Below are 23050 nucleotides of genomic sequence, written 5' to 3' on the forward strand. Positions count from 1 at the left end.
TGTTTTCATTTTCATTTGTTTCCATGAATTTTTTTAATTCTTCTTTAATTTCCTGGTGGACCCATTCATTCTTTAGTAGGATGCTCTTTAGCCTCCATGTATTTGAGTTCTTTCCGACTTTCCTCTTGTGACTGAGTTCTAGTTTCAAAGCATTGTGGTCTGAAAATATGCAGGGAATGATCCCAGTCTTTTGGTACCGGTTGAGACCTGATTTGTGACCTGGATGTGATCTATTCTGGAGAATGTTCCATGGGCACTAGAGAAGAATGTGTATTCCATTGCTTTGGGATGGAATGTTCTGAATATATCTGTGAAGTTCATTTGGTCCAGTGTGTCATTAAAAGTCTTTATTTCCTTATTGATCTTTTGCTTAGATGATCTGTCCATTTCAATGAGGGGGGTGTTAAAGTCCCCCACTATTACTGTATTGTTTTTGATGTGTTTCTTTGCTTTTGTTATTAATTGGCTTATATAATTGGTTGATCCCATGTTAGGGGCATAGATATTTACAATTGTTAGATCTTCTTGTTGGATAGACCCTTTAAGTAGGATATAGTGTCCTTCCTCATCTCTTATTACAGTCTTTGGTTTAAAATCTAATTTGTCTGATATAAGGATTGCCACCCCAGCTTTCTTTTGGTGTCCGTTAGAATGGTAAATGGGTTTCCACCCCTTCACTTTCAATCTGGGGGTGTCTTTGGGTCTAAAATGAGTCTCTTGCAGACGGCATATCAATGGGTCTTGTTTTTTTTATGCAGTCTGATAGCCTCTGTCTTTTAATTGGGGCATTTAGCCCATTTACATTCAGGATAACTACTGAAGGATATGAATTTAGTGCCATTGTATTGCCTGTAAGGTGACTGTTACTGTATATTGTCTGTGTTCCTTTCTGGTCTATGTTGCTTTTAGGCTCTCTCTTTGCTTAGAGGACCCCTTTCGATATTTCTTGGAGGGCTGGTTTCGTGTTTGCAAATTCCTTTAGTTTTTGTTTGTCCCGGAAGCTTTTTATCTCTCCTTCTATTTTCAGTGACAGCCTAGCTGGATATAGTATTCTTGGCTGCATATTTTTCTCGTTTAGTGCTCTGAAGATATCATGCCAGTCCTTTCTGGCCTGCCAGGTCTCTGTGGATAGGTCTGTTGTCAATCTAATGTTTCTGCCATTGTAGGTTACAGATTTCTTCTCCCGAGCTGCTTTCAGGATTCTCTTTGCCTCTGAGACTAGTAAATTTTAGTATTAGATGTTGAGGTGTTGACCTATTTTTATTGATTTTGAGGGGGGTTCTCTGTGCCTCCTGGATTTTGATGCCTGTTTCCTTCCCCAAATTAGGGAAGTTCTCTGCTATAATTTGCTCCAGTATACCTTCTGCCCCTCTCTCTCCTTCTGGGATCCTAATTATTCTAATGTTGTCTTGTCTTATGTTATCGCTTATCTCTTGAATTCTGCCATCGTGATCCATTAGTTGTTTATCTTTCTTTTTCTCAGCTTTTTTTTTTTTTAAGATTTTATTTATTTGAGAGAGAGAATGAGAGATAGCACGAGAGGGAAGAGGGTCAGAGGGAGAAGCGGACTACCTGCCAAGCAGGTAGCCCAATGTGGGACTCGATCCTGGGACTTCAGGATCACGACCCGAGCCGAAGGCAGTTGCTTAACCAACTGAGCCACCCAGGCGCCCTTTTCTCAGCTTCTTTATTTTCCATCATTTGGTCCTCTATATCACTAATTCTCTCTTCTGCCTCATTTATCCTAGCAGTTAGAGCCTCCATTTTTGATGGCACCTCCTTAATAGCCTTTTTGATTTCGACTTGGTTAGATTTTAGTCTTTTATTTCTTCAGAAAGGGTTTCCTTAATAACTTCCAGGCTTTTTTCAAGCACAGCTAGTATCTTTAAAATTATCATTCTGAACTCTAGTTCTACTAGTTCTAGTCATACTAATGTCCATATTGATTAGGTCTCTGGCAGTCAATACTGCCTCTTGTTCTTTTTGTTGAGGTGATTTTTTCCTTCTTGTCATTTAGTCCAGAGGAGAATAGATGAATGAGAGAACAAAATGCTAACAGGGTAACAACATCCCCAGAAAATATACACTAAACAAATCAGAAATGACCTGAAACTGGGGGGAAAGAAAGGGAAAGAAAGGAAAAAGAAAAAGATAAAAACAAAACAAAAAAAACAGAATATGATGAAATATGATCACTTTGGTGCATAGATCAGTGCCACACACTAGATTTTGGGTGTATTTTGGTCTGTTAGAAGAAAGTGCCTCCCAAAATTTTAAAGAAACACATATGTACAAAAATAAGGGTTAATACGATGAAGGGATGGCATATGACTGTAAAGATGAAAATTATAAAAGGTTTTATAAAAGGAATTGATAAGCTGGTTGAAAAAAGAAAGGAGAGGATTTAAAAAAAGAATGTGATCAGGCAGGGGACTAGAAGAAAGCCATACACTAGAGATTTAGGGTTTATTTTGATCTTTTAGATGAAACTGTATCTCAAAAAAGTTAAAAAAAATTAACTTTGAAAGACTAAAGAATCATGGTAAAAAAGCCCTGAATTCTATGTGCAGTATTCCCCTAGTGCTGGAGTTCTGCCGTTCTCATTGATGGGTAAACTTGGTCTTGGCTGGCTGTTCTTGCAGATCTTCTGGGGGAGGGGCCTGTTGCTGTGGTTCCCAAATCTTTGCCAGAGGTGGAATTGCCCCGCCTTTGTTGGTCCGGCTAAGTAATCTGCTCGGGTTTGCTCTCGGGAGCTTTTGTTCCCTGCAAGCTTTTGTTCCCTGCAGCTTCGGAGGACGAGAGTGAAAATGGTGGCCTCCCAGTCTCTGCTCCATAGGAGTGGAGAACTCGGGTCCCCACTCCTCAGTGAGCCCCCAGAGAAAAGCAGTCAATCACTGCCATCTCCTTGGTCTCCGGCCGCACTCCATGCTCACCCGGCCTGTGACCGAGCGTTTGTATCTCTGGCACCCGACCCCATGTGGTCTCCAAACCCAGCAGATCCCTGTGGTGCGCCCCTGCGCCGCTCCTCCGGGGGGAAGAAGGGGCGTCTTCCCGGATCTGCAGCTTGTTGGGTCCCTGCTGGAGGAGCAGTGGCCCGACTGTGCTGCGGATCACAGTTTATGGCAACCCTGAGCTGAGAGCCCGTGCCTCGGCTCCATCTCTGAAGCCGGCTTCCCTGCTCCGGTACCTGGGAGCTCTGCCGCTCTCAGTCACTCCCGGTCTTTCTGTGTCCCCGAGGGTCCTGAGACCACACTGTCCAGCAAGGGTTCCACTCCCCGCTTAGCCACTGGAGTGACGTCCCTCTGCGGAGCCGACTTCTAAAAGGTCTGATTTTGTGCTCCGTGGCTCTATCACTTGCCAGAAGCGGCCGACGGACGCCCCCTCCCCCGCCGTCTATCCTCCCGAATATCGCCTCGGATTCACTTCTCCGCACGTCCTACCTTCCAGAAAGTGGTCACTTTTCTGTTCAGAGAGTTGTTGCTATTATTTTCTTTGATCTCTTTTTGAGTTCATAGGTGCTCAGAACGGTTTGATCCCTATCTAGCTGAATTCCTGGGACAGAGGAAATCCAGGTTTCCTACATCTCTGCCCCTCTTACATTTAAATCTTTAATTCATTATGAAGTGATTCATATATATGAAGTGAGATAAGGGTCCAGTTTTATTCTTTTGCATGTGGAAGATAAGTTTCCCTATACTATTTATTGTAGGGATGGTCCTTTCCCTATACATGTTCTTGGACCTTTGCAAAGATCTGTTGGCCATAAATGTGTGGATTTATTTTTGGGCTCTCTGTTCCCCTCTGCTGGTCTCTTTTCTGCCAGTACCATACTGTTTTATTAAAGCTTTTGAAATCAGTATACTTTGAAATCAGGTAGTGTGATACCTCCAACTTTGTTCCTTTTGTTCAGGATTGCTTTGACTATTAACAGTCTGCTTTGGTTCTGTATAAATTGTAGGATTTTTTTCTATTTCTGTGAAAAACACCATTGCAATTTTGAATCTTTAGATCTCTGGGTAGTATGAACATTTTAACAATATTAGTTCTTCTGATCTATGAACATGAGATATTTTTCCATTTATTTTTGTCTTCAGTTTTTTTCATCAGTGTTTTAGTTTCAATAGATCTTTCACTTCCTTGGTTAAATTTATTCTAAGTATTTTATTTTTTGATGCTATTGTAAATGGAATTTTCTTCATTTCTTTTTCAGGTAGTTTGCTAGTACAGAAATACAACTGATTTTTATATATTGATTTTATATTCTGCAACTTTACTGAATTGGTTTATTTTAAGAGTTTTTTTTGTTTTTTATTGTTTTTGGTAGAGTCTTTAGGGTTTTCTATATATAAGATCACATTATCTGCAAACAGAGACAGTTTTACTTCTTTCCAATTTGGATACCTTTTCCTTGTCTAATTACTCTGGCTAGGACTTCCAGTACTAAATAGTGAATAGAAGTGGTGAGAGTGGTCATGATTGTGTTGTTTCTGATCTTAGAGGAAATGCTTTTAACCTTTAACTGTTGAGTATGTTACCTGTGGGCTTGCCATATGTGGCCTTTATTATGTTGATGTGTGTTCCTTCTATACCCAGCTTGTTAAGACTTTGGAAAAATTTTGTCAAATTCTTTTTTGCATCTACTGAGATGATCATAGGATTTTTATCTTTCATTCTGTCAATGTGGTGTATCACATTTATTGATTTGCTCATGTTGAACTATCCTTGCACTCCAGAGATAAATCCCACCTGATCATGTTGTGTGATCTTTTTAATGTTGAATTTGGTTTGCTGGTATGTTGAGGATTTTTGCATCTGTGTTCATCAGGGATATCAGCCTGTAACTTTCTTGTAGTGTCTTTGGCTCTGGGACAAGGGTAATGCTGGCCTTGTAAAAGGATGTTTGGGAGCATTTTTAAGTTTTCTTGGAAGTGTTTGAAAAAGATTGGCATTATTTCTTTAAATATTTGGTAGAATTCACTTGTGAAGCCATCTGGTCCTGGTTTTTGCTTGGTTAGGCAATTTTTGATTACTGATTCAATGTTTGTGCTGCTCTGTTCAGATACTCAATCTTTATGATTCAGTTTTGGTAGCTAATATGTTTCTAAGAACATATCCATTTCTTCTAGGTTATCCAGTTTGTTGGTGTATAAATGCTTATAGTAGTCTCTTATAATGTTCCTTATTTTTTTGGTATCCATTGTTACCTCCATGTTTCCTCTTTCACTTATAGTTTTGAGTTCTCTCTTTTACTCTAGCTAAAGATGTGCCACTTTTGTTTTTTAAAAAAACCAACTCTTAGTTTTATTGGTCTTTTATATTGATTTTCTAGTCTCTATTTCATTTATTTCTGCTCTGATCTGTATCATTTCCTCCCTTCTGCTAATTTTAGGGTTAGTTTGTTCTTTTTCTAGTTCCTTTCTAGTTCCTTGAGGTATAGAGATAGGTTGTTTCAGATCTTTTTTTAATTTTTAATTTTTTTATTTTTTTAAAGATTTTATTTATTTATTTGACAGAGACAGAAACAGAGACAGCAGGAACACAAGCAGCGGGAGTGGGAGAGGGAGAAGCAGGTTTCCCGCCGAGGAGGGGGCCCAATGTGGGACTCGATCCCAGGACCCTGGGATCATGACCTGAGCCGAAGGCAGACGCTTAACGACTGAGCCACCCAGGCGCCCTCAGATCTTTTTTTTAATGAAGGCATTTATACCATAAGCTTCCCTCTTCGAGCTGCTTTTGCTGCATCCCGTACTTTTGACGTTGTGTTTCAACTTTGATTCATCTCTAGATAATTTGATTTCATCTTTGATCTGTTGCTTGTTCAGGAGTGTTGCAAGACTCTTAGTGGTCATCATTTATTAAATTTGAGAAGCTCAACTACATAGGTGTAAATCTTTAAAGAAACTTGTAAGATGATATGGCAGCCTTAGAGGGATCATGCCTGTTTTATTTGGTCCTTCCTTTATGTGGTGTTTGCTTAAGTGTTCAGCTGGAGAAAGAAACTACCTTCTACTGATTACTTTTTACTAGACACTGTTCTAGGTGCTTTACTTAATTTCATTTTATCTGCACACAGGTCTGATTTATAGGTGTTTTCCCCAACTTATAGATTAGTTGTACTTGTTCCATATTAATGAGACTGGACTTCAATAAATATTTTAAAACATGTTCTTCCTGACCACAAAGTTTGGGATCCTTGAAATGTAATGGTATAGATTTTATCTGATTGTTGTTGCTGATAATATCTGTTTAGATATTTTGACTTTATTCTTTGTGGTTGAGGGTTGTTGGAGATGAGTTGTTTTATTATTCATTCATTGATTTGACAAATAGTTCTTGAGTATCTATTGTTCTAGGCATAGAGCTGAACATGAACTCCTTTCTCTCTCTGAATTTCTTGTCAATCTTACTCTGTTCTGGAATATTCCAGACTTTAACCAGAAATGAATGAAATTCTAGGCTCTGACAGCAGAGTCTGTACTCCCAGAGATCCATGGATGTGGGCTACCTAAAGCTGGACAAGTTCCAGTCCTTTTCTGTCACTTGAGAAAGACTGTTTTGCCTGCCAGGGACACATAGCTCTTCCCCTGAAGACAAGATGAAGTCCCAGATTATGTCTTTATTTCATAGTTTTCCAGTCTGATATTTCTCTGCACATTAGCTTTACTAGGTGCACTGGGGTAAAGGGAGAACATCTGTGTTTAGAAACCCGTGGAGAAGGATCACTGCATATCGCATCTCCAAGAGCTTGCTCATGCTTGCCAGGGGCTTCGATTAGTTCCCTCTAGAACTTGACCACAGTGTCTTTCAGGTTCGATCACAGGTGCTTATCTGGATACCTAGGGGTTGGGAAGGAAATGCTGTAGACCTTTGCCTCCAACTCCTCGTTTTCATAGCCATACATTTCTGCCTCTGAAATTCTGCTTTGGTTCTTTTCTCTAGGTTGGAGGGGTTAAGTACATCTTGGACAGGTAGGGTTTTTCCCCCGCTTTGGTGATTCAGTTTTAGAAATGCATATTCTGTGAAAGCAGAATATTTACAATTTATCATCTCCGGGGACATGGGCTGAGGAGGATGGTGGCTTTTGGTGAGGAGAAAAGATTTCTTCTGGGAACATCTTCCCTTTACTAGATCTGCTTTCAGGTGCTACTGACACCAGCTGTGTACCTCCTGGGTCCTTCTCCTAGTGCACTGTCAAGGGCCATCTTGACCCTGAAATAGATAGTCCCTTTACTGAGAGGTGGGAAGGCATTCAGGAGGGACTGAGACTCAAAAACAGACATAGTCACTTGACCTTTGGCTTTGTGCCCAGTGTGATGGCCTCATAGGGAAGCTTTGCAAAACGAGGACATGGGATTCCTAGGTGGCATTTTATGTCTTAAGAAAAATCTAGACAGCCTTTTCTCAGAGATCCTTTTCTTGACATTAAGGAGATAGGTTACAAGCTTTGCAGTCCAAGCTTTCCCATAACTTGTGTTATGTATGTATGTATGAGGCCAAAGAATTCAAGGGAATATAGGAGAACCCACAAAAGTGACATTTCCTAGACTCATACTCTTAAAGGTGTTCACCAGTGATCATTATTTCAGGAGAATGAGATCCTAACTGAACAGGAGGAGCTTCTAGCCATGGAGCAGTTTTTACGCCGACAGATTGCCTCAGAAAAAGAAGAGATTGAACGCCTCAGAGCTGAGATTGCTGAAATTCAGAGGTAAAGGAAAGCAGAGGGTTTTAAGTTTGCAAGAATGTTTAGTTAAACATAAACATAAAATTGTTTCAGCTCTCAAACTTTCATACAAAAGAACTAGGCATCCAAATCCCTTGTCTTTGAGTTTCTTTCTCTTTGTTTTTAATATTTATTTGAGAGAGAGAGAGTGTACGCAGTTGGCAGGAGGAGAGGGAGAGAGAAAATCTCAAGTAAACTCTCTGCTGAGCATGGAGCCCGACCAGGGGTCGATTCCATGACCCTGAGATCATGACCTGAGCTGAAGCCGAGTCGGACGCTCAACTGACTGAGCCACCCAGGCGCCCCTAAGTTTCTTCTTGATTAAGTCTTGAGAATGGTGCTATATTAAGCCAGTTCATGAAAAGCTGGTGAATCTAAAAGAAGGGTAGGAAGGGAGCAGCATTCCTTCCTCTGCTCACCGGTCCTTTTCTCTTGGCCTCCCGCCCGCAGCCGTCAGCAGCATGGCCGCAGTGAGACCGAGGAGTACTCCTCCGACAGTGAGAGTGAGAGTGAGGACGAAGAGGAGCTTCAGATCATCCTGGAGGACTTACAGAGGCAGAACGAAGAGCTAGAAGTGAGCACCACCTTCCCAAAACTTGTAGAAGCCACCTCTTTCCCTTAGAAGTCGTCTTCCTTTCCTTGGGAAACAGCGGGGAGGCTGAGTAGAGAGGAGTTTAGGGGACATCTCACCAGAGTGTGCAAGGCGTGAGCTGGTCCTGGCCAAGCACACAGCACAGGTGTGACCTCACCGTGCATCCCTGGGTGTGGTGACCTTTCCCTTCCACTTATGGGGAGCCCCACCTGACTGTCCTTGAACAGTTGTGGAAGATCTGGGCTAACTTCCCAGAGATGAACAGAAAGAGAAATGCTGGTGGAGGAAGGAAAAGTCTCCTGACTCACCTGTGGGAAAATGGGGACAAAGTTTTCTCTTGTCCCTTAACCCTTGAAGCAGCCAGTGTGAATAAACTTGGCCCTAGGGATCTGGGAGGCAAGTGCATGGTGAAATGAAAGCAAGAGATTTACATGATCCTGATCAGAACTTCCCTTCTTACCCCAGATTAATCATTGTCTCCAGATGTTTTACCTCAGGGTTGAGAGAAAGCCATTCTTGTCTTAGATTCTAAGAATGGTGGGACAACTTTGTTTCTCTCATCCCAGTGCATTCAGCCTCTGGGGCAGATCAGAGCCACCCAGTGCGTAGAAAACTAGAATTCCACACCAACAGTAAGTCCTGTGGACAGGGTTGAGAGGGGCAGCGCACCGAGGCTCAGGTCCCGGAACACTCGCGGCAGCCAGGGGTGTGTTGTGGGAGAAGTGGAGCAGCGGGTGGAGCCTGGGCCACCATGTAGCTTCCCTTCTTTAGAAGGGTGTCATGTTGGCACTCTATTTTGCTTTCTTAACATTTTACAGATCATATGAAAATCCTAAGTAGGAAAACATTCCAGAATTGTAGTACTTAGGATACGGGCTTAGCTGCTGTAACAAAGAAAATACTCTCTCGTGGTTTGAACAAGACAGTTCTATGCCTCCCCTGGCAGACATCTAGGTCTCCCACCTTCCACGTGAGTGGAAAACACCTGGGGTCCAGAGTAGCCGCTTAGGTCTTAGCCACTCCTAGCAGGAAGGGGGAAGGAACCCAAGAAGGCCTGGTGGTTAAGGGCAAGTGGCACAAGTAGAAGCCAGCGCTTCTGCTCACACCCTGTCAGCAGAGGCCCCTGGCCACAGCTAGCTGGGGGTAGGCCGGGAGACACGTGCTGCGTGCGAAGGCCGCCGCCTCGGGAGGTCAGAGTTTGGGATTAGCTACTGTTCTGCCTTGGCTCTGCTGAAGGAGTGCAGTAATGTAGAACTGATAGCTCTCTAGTTTGCCTAAGTAGCCGGGTTCAGACATAAAGGAATGCCGTTCACAAAAGACAAAGCACATCCACTTTTGAGACAAGTCTGGGATTTTATCTTGTCTCTAACTTCCCCTCTGATTGCTGGTACAGTCACTTCTATCTTCCACTTACTTAAGGGCTGGTCCGGAGCCCATAAGTTAAACCTGTTTTAAACACTGAAATATTTAATATTTAATATCCTTAAGCAAATTGTTTTCTGTTGGAGCATTTATCTTTCCCAGACGCATTTAGTCTTCTGTACTGAGCAGAATTTTGTGCATTCTGGGTCAAGGTGTTTACGTGTCTCATTTGCATATTCATGTTCTCGTCTGATGTTTTGCAACTAAGTTGACTAAAACATAGATTCTTGTGTAGGATACCCTTGCTAACTGTTCCCTGTTTCTGAATCATTGTCCTTTTGCCCTTCCTGCTTCCGTGACAACTGTTCCTTTGTCATTCCTCAAGATAAAGAACAATCATTTGAATCAAGCAATTCACGAAGAGCGAGAGGCCATCATCGAACTGCGGGTGCAGCTGCGCCTGCTCCAGCTGCAGCGAGCCAAGCCCGAGCCGCAGGCGCAGGATGACGACGAGCCCGAGAGGCGGGCGGGCGCCGTGCAGCCGCCCAGAGACGGCGCCCTGGAGCAGCCGAAGGTGGGCAAGGAGCAGGCCAAGCCGTCCCCGGGCAGAGACAGGAAGGAGACACCCATCTGAGCAGCCCGAGAGACACGGGATCCCCAGACCCAACGAGACCTGTGCATCTTACTGTAACCCTGAGAGTCGCAGCACACAACTCTCTGCTGTACATTCTGTAAAGATGTCTTTCCTTCGCAGACTCTTCCTTCTTTTCACACGTATGACTTCTCCGCGTCAGGCTCAGGTTACATGGGAGGACAAAGCAGTGCACGCAGTGTGGGCTTATAGGGGACAGATGAGTTTTCCAGATAGTGTCAGCTTATTTGAAGATTAATTTTCTTTGTTAACTTAAAACTATTTTAACCCTTGAGTGGCTTCTTTTTAAACCAAAAATCCTCTTTCTTTGCTTTTTTATTACAGCAGAATCAGGATCTCTTTCTCTCGTTCAAGGGCGGGGGGACCAAACAAGGTAAATACTGTTCCTGCCTTGTGGGTTGCCCCATAGTCTCACCCTCCGGGATCTCTGCTTACTAGTCACTCTTGCTTGTGCCTTTTACACCTTTTTGGTGCAGATTATATAATGGGGAGCTGCCTCATATTTCCTGACTGGCCAGAACGGCTCTTACTGAGGTTACCTTTACCCACCCTTGTCACCCTCTCCTTTGACTGTCCTAACCCACAGTCCATGAGCCTGAGTCACAGGATGGCCTAGCCGGTCACAGACAGAGCTGCCGGTGGAGCCTGCCCACTGCCCCCCCTCCCAACCCCCCCGTGGAGGAGTAGCCACCTCGCTCTTGCTGATCAGCACATGCTTTTCACTGGGTTGGTCGAAGGTAGCTGCCTGGCCTGAGGCATCCACACAAAGGATCTGTTTCTGAACCCAGACATCTTCTGTGTGACTCATCTGCCATTAAACACAGAATGACCGAGATTGCTTGCTTGGGCTAGAATGTAAAAGTCTCTTTGCCTGAATAAGCCATATATGCTCTTAAACAAAAGTTTTCAATGACCCGTATCATCTCAGTGAACCTGCTGATGGACTCCCAATTGACAAGATTGAGCAATAGAAAAAAAAAAAAACTTCTCCTTTAAATGATAGCTGTGATTCCCGACCCTATTTTCTTGCTTCTGCAACTTCTCTGGTGACTGAGGCATCTGAGAGGTCAGCTCAGGCACCTTTGTTCAGTCGCGCTCTGTCGGAATCAGTGGCACCCATGAGGTAGGTCAGCTCTCATGGCTGTGCAGACAGACCCCACACACTCAAGGTGATGGAAGCAAACCCCCCACGAGGGCTCTGTCCTCTCCTACTATTTATTTTCAGCACCTGTTTGATGCGGTTTTTTATTCTCTACCTATTGCACTGTTGTGACTTGTTGGCCATTGTTTGATTTTTGTACGAAAAAAAGCTTTGTTATAGAAATCAGCATACTATTTTTTTAAATCTGGAGAGAAGATATTATGGTGACTGAAAATATGGTCAGGTGTCAAATATAAACGTATAAAAGCCTTCTTGCTGTCCTGTCAGTCATATTACATTATTTCATATTTGCTGGCAATAGTGAAGGTTTCTTTTTTGTTTGTGTGAACTCTAATTTCTATCAAGGTGTCATGATTTTTAAAATTAGTATTTCATTACAGTTGTCTCAGCGTTGGTTAAGTAATTTTTTCCAGGACCATTATTGATCAAGCAAATAAATTCAACAGCCATTTGAAGAAAAAAAAACAACAACAACAAAACCCCAGCGTCTTGTTTTATTTGTAGACATTCTTTCTTTGAAGTAGTTAGCACCCTGTGGCTGACCAGGAGTCGGTCTGATACTTCTTTGAGGTCCAAGAGTGCACCAGCCTTGTGTTTTCAGTTGCCATCTGCTCCTCACCTCGGTGGACTTGATGCCCCCTGCTGGTCGTGAGGGTGTGCTGTCCTCCTTCCCCAAGTGGGTGCTTGCTGAGGGAGCATGTGATCGTGCAGCACAGCTGACTGGCATCGGGGCGGCGGCTTCTTCCATGAGTGATGTCCTGCTTACACTGCAAAGAGCCTTTTGAAACAGTGCACAGGTCAGTCAGCCCGACTTGGCAAAAGAGCTGGTCGGCTATTGTAGTCGCTTTCCTTTTAGGGGCTGGCAGGGGTCTGTCAGGCCAATTAACTAGTATCGATTAAGTGATTCCTGATTGATTCCATTGCCGGGAGCGCTGGACCTGTGATTAAGTTGTGTTTGCTGACATGGGGCTTAGCATAAGTGACCCTGTTTGGGGCCTCTTGTTTCTAACAATAACCTCCCTTTTGATGAGATTCTCAGCCTTGAGAGATGGGATCAAAATTTAAGGCATTAGCGCTCCTCTTCGCTACCATTCTGGTGTTCTTGCAGTTTCCGCCCAGTGTTGCGTTCACATTCTTTAATTTGGTCATTCTCTGTTCTTTTTCTGATACTCTGTTCTTCGGGAGATCATCTGCATGGTGGTAAGTGGCGGCAGACATGGATTTAAAGCTTTTGAGAGTTTCAGCGCACCAGGGAGCTACTAGGATTCTAAGCAGGATAATTCCCAATATCTGGAGTGCACTCTGGAGCCATGGTCCCCAAGACCTGAATCAGTCAACAAAGACCTGTTTGTAGGAGTCACTTACGCCAACTGGCATGTTCACAGATCTTAGGTAGCGGAGTCTCCACTTCTCCACAGGTGTCAGCCCAAATGTAGCAAGTGTCATTGGCCACAGCACAGACCCCTCCTTGCTCAGCTGACAGATAACCAAGGGCCTTCCCGGTTTCAAGAATCTCTCAGGGGAGAGAGCCAGGGTTTGCTTGTTGTTGTGGGGCAGCTATTGCTTTTAGCAGCAGATTCTTCAGTATCTTCAGGAGTTAAGTTCTGATCATAGTCTCATTTGCACTTAACGCTTAGCCAGGTGAAGAGGAGAATCTGTTGAAGGGATTGAATTTGGAATCCTGAATGCTTCCTGGGAAATCCAGTTTGAGTCTGTGGCTCGGGCCTGGACAGCTGACAGCCATGGAGGCCAGTACAATTTCAGGATCTATAGACTGCACCGGTCGTTTTATTCTGGGTAGCGTCTCGTATCTGTTTCTTGGTCCAGAGCCTGGATGCAAGGTTCCCCAGGTTTGGGGTTGTTAACTGGAGATAGGGAGATGGACCCTGAGGGTTAGGGAGCCTGATGGGACTGAGAGGGGCCGAGCTTGTTCCAAAGAAACCAAGGCATTGGAAATCAGAAGTTTGTGATGGACAGAACTGTAGGATCACCAGCATCATGGCAAATCCAAGAGTTGTTTAAACATTGATTACCTGCTTAAGGTATGTGAACAAGGTAGTTTCTGGGCCAGAGGCAAGGCAAAAGGTGAACAAAAGAACCCTAAAGACCTTCATGGTGGTAGACTTAGGGAAAGGATGGTCAGGGAAGGAGTAGAAACATTCTTGGCCCCACGTCTTGGGAGGAAGTGGTCTACCTCAATGTTGGCTACTTCTCTTCCTGGTCACTTTTCTTTTGAGGTCTCCAGCCGTTTGCACAGGACTAGATGTCCGGTGGAGCCACCTTCCTGCGAAATCTGCACCTTCTAACTTGACAGCAGTGTCAGTAGTCAGAGTACTTAGTAGGGTCCTTTCCACGAATCTCACTTTTACAAAAGCATCAGAGTAAAGTGACTGTAAGTGACAAGACTTTAAAAATGCCCATGGTTAATGATCTGATGAGTTTATTGGAGAAGGAAATATAGTTATTTCATCATTTAGGGTAATAAATGGACAATGAGAGCTTTGACAAATACCTAGAAACTGCAATTTCTGGATTACTTCTGTTAGTAATATATATCCATACACATATAACCTAAGGTTATTTGACAGTGCTTCCCACATATTTTAACATGTTGAATTAATGAGAGAGAGCCTTTGAGACTTTCCAGAAGCCCTCTGGGAAAATTTCAAAGTTAGTTTGAGGTCAAAAAGACTATTGAGATTTTTAAGAAAATGTCAAAAGGTTTGAACATTCGATTAAATAGGATAACAGATAATTATATGAAAACAACTCTAGTGAAAGTGACAGTAGAAGATGTTGAGGTAAATACAGGTTATATAGTTGTGAACAAAAGCTTTCAATATTGTCAAGACTGGGTTTTCTTAAGTAATCAAAGACCTGATAAAGACAGTGTAAAGCAGAGTTAGTAATTTGGGAAAGAAGAAAATCTTTCCTGTCCAAAGGTTGGGAAAAAAAAGAACCCCACAAAACAACCTTTGCAGTTTCTTATTAGCAGGACAATCATCTAAGGAAACTTTGTCCTTTTAACAGAGAAAACCAAATTCTGATTTTGTATCTGTATTTTTGATATTAAAACTCATTTTTTAAAAAAACTTTAAGTCTATATTCCAATTTTAGCTTAGCCAGCTTCACCACACTTAAATTCCTTTCCCAAGATTCCTTTTCCACAAACTTTCTACAACTTTTTTCTATCCATTCAGATTTTGTCCTGGATTTTCTCCTTTAATTCTTGAAAATTTAGCCAGTCATTTTACTTTCCTTACCTACTTTCCATATGCAGGTTTTCCTTTTTTGTTTTTTTTTTCCCCTTAGAGAGAGGGGGAGGAAGTGGGGTGAGGGATAGGGAGGGAGGGAGGGAGGGAGGGAGGATCTTAAGCAGGCTGCACACATAGGGCAGGGCTCAATCTCACAACCCTGAGGATCATGACCCGAGCAGAAATTGAGAATCTGATGCTTAACTGACTGAGCCACCCAGGCACCCCCACCCTTATTATTTCTAAGTAGGTTTCATTATATGCATTGATTAGAATTTGTAACCCTTAGGATCCTTCATTCCTAGCTAAAATGAAGAAGTAAGCAATTGTGGACTGCTAAGCTAGCGTTCTGCGGATTGGCAAATTTATAGATACATTTTCAGTTTCTAAAAGCTTATTCTTCCTCTTGGTAAATTTTGCAACACAGCACAAAACATGTTTACTGATAGAGCCGAATGTCTTTATCTCTTCTATAAAAGGAAAGCAAAAGTGGTAAACCTTTGTTCATAAATAAATCTTTAAAAAAAAAATACTGAAACATTAATTAGCGAGCGGGAGATGGGGCAGAGGGGGAAGGAGAGAGAGAATCTCAAGCAGATTCCCGGCTGAGTGTGGAGCCCCACCCAGGGCTTGATTATACGACTCTGAGATCATGACCTGAGCCGAAACCAAAAGTCAGATGCTCAACCGGCTGAGCCACCCAGGCACCCCAACGTTTCAGTATTTTTATCTTTTTTTCTTTAAGATTTTGAGAGAGAGAATGAGATAGAGCATGAGAGGGGGAAGGGTCAGAGGGAGAAGCAGACTCCCCGCTGAACAGGGAGCCCGATGTGGGACTCGATCCCGGGACTCCAGGATCATGACCTGAGCCGAAGGCAGTCGCTTAACCAACTGAGCCACCCAGGCGCCCCTCAGTATTTTTATCTTATTTGGAAACTGATCTAGATAGTCCATGAATATCCATTATTTATCTCAGTATAACTTTAAGGTTTCAAGTTACCAAAAAGATTTTGAAAACTGTTAAGTAGACATACCAAAAAGCATAATTATTGAAAAGTTCATTTATAAAGTTTTATCTTATTTATATCTATTTAATTCATTTGTCCTTAACAATTTAGACTGGTGAAAATTTCACGATATTAAACTGCTAACTACCGTCTTATCTTTCTTGCTGACCAATTCTGTAACAGACAACATGAGCTTATTTTTTAGTAAACTAAGGTAGAATAAAAGTTTTATATGTTCACATATTTAATATTAATAACTCTAAAGACATGCCTGTTTTAATTAAACCAACCAACAAACTAGATTTTATTTACTGAAGATTATCCAAGATCACATGAACTTGAAAAACATTTGGGTTAGTTTCTGTGTTTCTGAGGATATACTTGATTTATATAATACTTGTGTTTAAGCCAAATAGGGCTCCTTACAAATTAATTTTGGCAACATCTGGAGCTAAAAAAGAAATCACACATTTATAAGGTATATACATTGACATACCTAAACCTTACAGACACAGAGGTCTTGTAGCTTTTAAGATTTCAGCTGTTAAGGGCACCTGGGTGGCTCAGTTGGTTAAGCGACTGCCTTCGGCTCAGGTCATGATCCTGGAGTCCCGGGATCGAGTCCCACATCGGGCTCCCTGCTCAGCAGAGAGTCTGCTTCTCCCTCTGACCCTCTTCCCTCTCGTGCTCTCTGTCTCTCATTCTCTCTCTCTCAAATAAAAATGTTTAAAAAAAAAGATTTCAGCTGTTAAGATAGTTTTAAGTGCAGAACTCACTAGTTTATGAAAGAACAGTTGGATACAAATTTTGTTTTAGGCAGAATAGAATAAATTAAGGTTACCTGCTCAGATGGCTTAAACTTTTTACTAACATTTGTGAAGAATTTAAAGATCTTCTTTTTTCCTGGTAAGAATTACACAGAGCAGACCAGTTAGAACTCTTCCATCTCAGAAGCCACAGAGAACACAAGTTCCACCAAGAAGGACTTCTGTTCTCAAAGCCTTCTGAGATGAACAGGGGAGGTTTGGGGGTTCGTAAAGATGGCAGGAAGAGCTTTAGATTGTTTTAGCACGCATTTCTATTCTTGTGAAGACTCAATTTGTAAGACAGGCACAGTTGTTTTTATTTACTTATAAAAGTTTGTTTTGGGTAATCTCTATACCCATTGTGGGGCTTGAACCTATGACCCTGAGATCAAGAGTCGCTCATTGCTCTGACTGAGCCAGCTGGGAACCCCAAGTACAGTTGTTTTTATTCCTCAAAGAATTGGGTTGCAACCTGAATGATATCAAGAGGCTGACCCAGCCATCCAACTACATAATCTTCAATTTACTTCTTTTCTATCAGGGAGATGATCTTCAACTAAGATGGAAATCAAAAGATTCCTATATTCTAGATTTAGAGCTATGTGTCTTTGGAATGTTTTCGTAAATCCTTCCACAAAGACTTCAGAATGTTCTTTCCTTTGGGACACATAGGAATTTTTTTTAGGTCTTCTCCCCAAAGCTAAAAGGAAACTATCAGGCTCTGAAATATCAGGCTTCTAGTTTGGCCAACTTCTGGCCATTTAGCTAATTTAAAAAAAAAAAATTCTTTCAAATAGCTTGTTGGGTTTCAGCTGAGACAAATGGTAAATATTCCTGTCAGTATTGAGCAACCCGTGGACACAAGAGGTGTCCCCAAAGAAGGTGCAAAAGATACTACCATCTGATTATCCAGAGCCACCCCTCAAGATAGTCAAGAGACAATTCCCCCGAGAGCTGACAAAAGTTGTTTGAACCCTAGCCACAAAGGGAAAGTGCAGCCCACAGTTCTGTCTGGCCATATTTTGGGGTCCCCAGCCTGACGGTTGACAGGCCAAGTTCTGTGGACACAAAATGAGACAAACAATAAAGCAATATAACTGTGCACAGGAGAGAAAGGACCAAGAACCAATGGGTAACCGAAAACAAATTCCAAGTTCTAATTCAAAGATCTAATTCTTAACAAATGCTTTTTGCCTACCAATCTGAATATGCAAAGGAAGAGACAAGGTCACATTTCTGCTTCCTGTCTTGACCAGGCACCACAGAGAGATGGAAGAGCTGACCGTGGTAAGAATTCTCACAGTTTGCTGGCTCCTGCCAGTTTTCCCAGGATCCCATCTGCAGGTTCCAGAGTGGATGGGGTGTCCCAGCAGGTCTCTTCCTGGTCCCCAGAAACCATAGGGGAGGAAAAATAAATTTTCCCTCTACTTTTAATGGGGAGGGCTTGGCTGGGACCCGTTTTTCTCTAGGCATCTCCTAAATGGATAAGCGTATCTAGGTTAAAAGTTGTCTACTGTAGGGGCACCTGGGTGGCTCAGTTGGTTAAGCGTCTGCCTTCAGCTCATGATCTCAGGCTCCTGGGATCGAGCCCCACGTTGGGCTCTCTGCTTAGCAGGGAGCCTGCTTCGCCCTCTCCCTCTGCCTGCCGCTCTGCCTGCTTGTGTGCACGCTCTCTGGGAAATAAAATCTTAAAAAAAGTCCACTGTAGCCAGTGTACTCAAGATTATCCTCGGTAAGGTAAACCTGCTTGTTCAGCCTTACAAGAAATTTGAAATCTGAGGCCTCACGCTGGACCCAGTCCAGCTAGGTTAGACCTAGGTCTGACCCCAGACCCAGTCAGGTTTCCACCTTGGCCCCAATCCAGTTTTCAGGTTGGACCCAGTTAAATCTGGATCCATTTTGGTTTTTAAGTCAGACCCATTTGGTTTTTAAGTCAGACTTTCCTAGACAGCAGACCAGTCTAGGAAAATAATGCTCAAATAAAGTCTGAAAGCTGCAAAAGCTGCAAGGCTGGATCTAAGAAGGACAGACCCACCACCTCCAGTGGCAAGAGGAACGCAGCAAGCTCTAGGGGCTCAGTGGGCACCTCTGCCCGGTGGCTCCCTGGTCCTGCGGGCGGTCAGATGTCTTCAGATCCCGTATCAGACACTAGAACCGTTAAACAAACGGAGGCACATTACAAATTTTAAGTTTATTTGAGCTATCAAAATTACGGAGAGAGTATTAACCTGGAAAAGCTAAGATTCCACGCCAACAGCTTCCTCTAGGACCTTAGTACTTAAAAACGTCACCCAGATTCTTGTTAGGAGTGCTGGATTGGAATCTGCCCTTTGACAAGATTCCAGGTGACTGAGATGTACATGAACATTTGAAAGGCAGCATTCTGAATGACCAACCTTGTGCGAGCATTATTTAAAAGCCAAAACAACAAAATACCCCGGAAAAAATCTCAGAATAAATGGCCATCCAAGACAAGTCAGGTGGCAGCACATACATGCACCACATGGCACTGTCTTTCCTCTGTGGGAGCCATTGAGAACTTTTCTCGTGGGCTGGGGGGACCCGCTGTGAGGGTGTATCCCCGCTGCGGCAGGCCAGAAATTAAATGGCAGTGGAGTGGCCCCCGGGGAGCTGAGACTCCCTTTGAGCGGCTGTCCCGCTCGCCCTCCTGTCCGTGACTGCCTAGGCCAACTTTCCCTATAAAACTTCCTCTCCTCCAGTATTTTTGTTCCTAAACTTCTGTCGTCTGAATGCTGGGCTGCTGGTGAGCTCCAGGCTAGGACAGCTCATGGGGACTGGACTGGGCTGAGGGACACCCATGTTCACAGCTTCCTCCCGGAACATCTACAAACACTACCCAAGTGATGCCTCGGCTCCGGTTAGTAACAACTGTGGGTATCATTAACGCTAAATACAGCCGGGCAGGGTGAAAGAGTCACAGGATGAAATTTCTCACTACAAACCCCAAGTATCAAATCTGCCAAATTTCTTTCGGCAAAACTTAAGTAAGACTTGGTGGAAATTAACCTACAACAGCAGTGTCATATGCTGCCTGGAGTGAAATCTGATCCCTTGCTGTCAAATTTTCTAGGAAAAGAATCCACCCTGCTCTTGACATTCTCCACCTTGCACGAGGAGACCTGAAGACAGAACCACAGTCTTGCTTACTCACATTTATTTCCAGACTCAACTTCTTTTCCTCTGGTTTGAGTCAGGTAGGGAGGCCGTTTGCTTGGTTTCAAGTTGCTAGGAGTTTCCTTCTTTTCCGCCCATCACTCATCCCATCTGTCTCCTGGAGTCTTGCACAGAAACATGACCGTACAAGGAAATCATTGCACGTGTCCCGGAGCCTGAGGCGCTTTTTCCTATAGATCAGTTTCAAACCCTGCCACCCCCGCTTGCAGCTCCTGCCCTCCTTGAGCTGCGTCTGAGAAGAAGCATTCCCCGATGCTCTCCAAAGACACCATGCCTGGTGTTTCAGGCATCCGTGTTCCTGTGACGCTGCAGCAGGTGGATTTTCCACCTGCTTCCTTTAGCATATTCAGCTTCCAGCCTGCCAGGAAAAAGACTTGCCCAACACAAAGTGGGGCCCGGACCGAACAGGTAGGAGAAGAATCAGTAACACACTGTGCACCCGACCTCCTGCCCCACGAAGAATGGATGCCAGGATGCCAACAGCCTGGACGGCTCTGAGGGCATCTGCATGGTAGTCAGGAACTCAGCACTTGCCAATTCAGCTAGAAAGTTCCAGAAAAACTAGTGGTCTGGCATCACAGAAATACCTCCAAGACTTAACGACAAAGATCACAGCCACAAGGTGGCCCCCAAACCATTCCACTAAGCAAATGAGAGGTCTGGTGGTCTGGGGGCTGGGTAAAGGGACACTCTGAACAACCACAAAAGCTCCCAAAGAGATTTCTCCCAGACAGGGGAGGAGCAGCTGAGATCCTTTAGAGCAGCATGACTCAGAGCCAGGCAGGCTGCTGAGGGAGGGTCACGCCCTGGGGTGGGAGGCGGCAGAGGGCAGGGGAAATGCCCCACCGTGACCGCTTGGGGAGTAAGCTCTAGCTTTTGGAAAAGACCGTTTTCCTCTTCACCTTTGTCTACCTCACTCAAAAGTCCCCAAATCACAGAGTATCTTCTAAGATTAGCTACCCCATAGTAAATACTTTTAATTAACCTTTTACTCATTTTCCGATTATGAAAATGCCTTGAGTACTAACTGATTTGCCGTTTTGCCTCCTGGAGGATGTGAAATCATTGCTGAATCGTCCATTACCTCCCTCTTCTCCCTTCGACGCTCGTGTCACACGGGAGGGTGCACGCGGGCCCCCGCCAGTCCCAGCCCGTCCAGCCCTCTGTGGGGACCAAACAGCCGAGAATCAGAGTGGCGCCACGCGCACCTTGCCCCGGACTGTGAGGTCATTAGCGACCATGCACACTGGGCCTGCTTTCACTGCTGGGGCCGTGGGACAGCACCCCGGGCTTCTGGGCACGTGGGGGCCACGGGGGACCCGGATGCGCCCCCTCAGGCACTAGTGGGCACCCCCAGCACGTGCAAGCCGCAGTGGGAAGGTGAATGCGGAAATCGGCTGGCATTGGTGCCTTTGTAAGTGGCCCCTAAATTCCAGTTCTTGATCCCCAAATAGACGGTTACGGCCCCCGCTTACGAGAACGTGCGGCGCTTGGTGTACACGGTCGCGGAGCTGATAGAACGGTAATTCCGGGGCACAGCGTGTGTGAGCAGAGCTTCACCGTGGAGAGCCTGCTCCCCACAGCTGCCACCCGGCCCCCCGGCCCCACTCGGCAGGCGCAGACCGCCTGGCCCTTGTCAGGCGAGGGGAAGGGACCCAGGTCTTCTCCATAATCATCCGTACAGAAAGCAGCCTCGGTCTCCCCAACCCATGCACCCCAAGCCTCGAGGGCGCCTGACCTGCTCACGCGACCCTGAGGAGTCCCTGCCTGGTGAGTCCCGAGTCCCGGAAACCAAGGCTCACAGAGGCACCGCGGGGACTCGGCAGGCCGGCTGTGTCCTCATAGCAGTGCGCACGGCCTGGCCCGGCGGCCGGACTCCGAGCCGCAGATAGGGCGGCCCCCCTGCTCGCGGTGGGCGCAAGCCAGCGGTGCTCTGGACCTGCCCCTGGAGGCCCCTGGGGGCCCGGGCTCCGGGACCAGGCGCCTGGGCACACTCGCCCTGCAGGAACTGCTGCCCAACAACAGAACCCGGCCCTGGGTGGCACGTGCAGATGGCAAAGAAATTACTAAACTAGTTAAAAGACAAATATTTTAATCTAGTTTTCCCACTTCATACTAAATCATTAATACAGGTCACAAATTGCATTTATTTGCAGACATCTAGAAAACAATCAGAAGTGTATATCTCTCTCTATAGATCTTATTAATAAATTTTATTCGGACAAGAGAACTTGTGCCACAACAGTTTAAACAGCATGATTAAAGACCGCAGCACTCCTGAGAGTGGTCACAGGTATGTACAGCGTGGGAAGGAAAGCTGCACCTAGAGCCGATCATGATCAAGTTAAAAACACCTGACATACAGCACACGTGCCAATAAACTCCTTCAGATCATGACCAGCATGAAGAAAATCAGGACACAGATACTCAGCCAACATTCTGTAAATGTGCACAGCAATATGCTGCATTTAAGAGTTAAAATCAGATTCTACTTTAGTGTTAGCATCAAGCCCTTAGGAGAACCCCTCCCCCCCCCAAATCTCCTTTCGCATTTACACACGCCAGAAACTATTCACACTTAGGGCTGGGCTGGGCAGCTGGCCACAGAACCAACAGGTCCTTGCCTGCGTGGGGACAGTGCGGGCTAATACTGAAGGTCTCTTTACATCCTGGCTCACAGCCGCCTTCTGGCTGCCACTCCATCTATCTGTCGTTAAAGAAAACCAGGAGAAAGCAATGCAGGTCTCTGGGAATCTCCTCCCTTCCATAAGGAAAATGCTCTGCCAATTCAAGTTTCATTCAGTCAGGAAGACGGAAGGATTTAAGGCTTCGGTGACAATTATAATCCTCTGAGAAATTATTTTCCCTTAAAGTCAAGATAAGATAATAGTGTTTACTGTACTTTCTCTTGACTCTTAAAATCCCTGGTATCAGTGTAGGCAACTTGCACCTGCAATTGAGTCTGCGAGAGAGGAAGGTCTCTCCTCCTCCCAGAGGCTGTCCCAGATCACACGCGTGGAGCACTTGTCAGCCCTTGGCCCCCGAGGAAGGAGGACAACGAGGTCCCAGCTTTCTAGTAGGTTGAGGAAGCTGTGCTCATGGCATCATCAGAGATTTTGGTACTAGCAGGGTGGATGCTTGCAAAATACTTGACGTCACTGTCCCGATCCATCTGAAGAGCCACGATGGTCTGTTCCACGGCTTCCTGGTGACAGCCGGCAGAGGTCAAGAAATATTCTGGAGATGCAAAGTGCAGATTACAGATAAAATTAGTTTAACAATTCAGTTTTATCAGGT

At 44.5% G+C, this 23050-nt stretch overlaps 2 protein-coding genes across 11 annotated transcripts in view; one reads left to right on the forward strand and one right to left on the reverse strand.

Annotated features, from left to right (window-relative positions):
• Positions 1–11741, forward strand: part of RALBP1 (ralA binding protein 1) — a 65622-nt gene extending 53881 nt beyond the window's left edge. For all 3 annotated transcript variants that reach the window (XM_088019713.1, XM_088019712.1, XM_028123924.2), the window contains 3 exons: positions 7587–7708; positions 8174–8297; positions 10063–11741. In XM_088019713.1, the coding sequence (XP_087875839.1) occupies positions 7587–7708; positions 8174–8297; positions 10063–10311 (495 nt within the window). In that variant the 3' untranslated portion in view covers positions 10312–11741. The remainder of the gene's footprint in view (positions 1–7586; positions 7709–8173; positions 8298–10062) is intronic.
• A 10087-nt stretch (positions 11742–21828) lies between these two features.
• Positions 21829–23050, reverse strand: part of PPP4R1 (protein phosphatase 4 regulatory subunit 1) — a 58955-nt gene continuing 57733 nt past the window's right edge. For all 8 annotated transcript variants that reach the window (XM_028123957.2, XM_028123963.2, XM_028123964.2 and 5 more), the window contains one exon: positions 21829–22990. In XM_028123957.2, the coding sequence (XP_027979758.1) occupies positions 22827–22990 (164 nt within the window). In that variant the 3' untranslated portion in view covers positions 21829–22826. The remainder of the gene's footprint in view (positions 22991–23050) is intronic.

Source organism: Eumetopias jubatus, unplaced genomic scaffold (assembly GCF_037043125.1).
Source record: "Eumetopias jubatus isolate StellerSeaLion01/CBP00866 unplaced genomic scaffold, mEumJub1_p1.0 scaffold_16, whole genome shotgun sequence".
Taxonomy (NCBI): domain Eukaryota; kingdom Metazoa; phylum Chordata; class Mammalia; order Carnivora; family Otariidae; genus Eumetopias; species Eumetopias jubatus.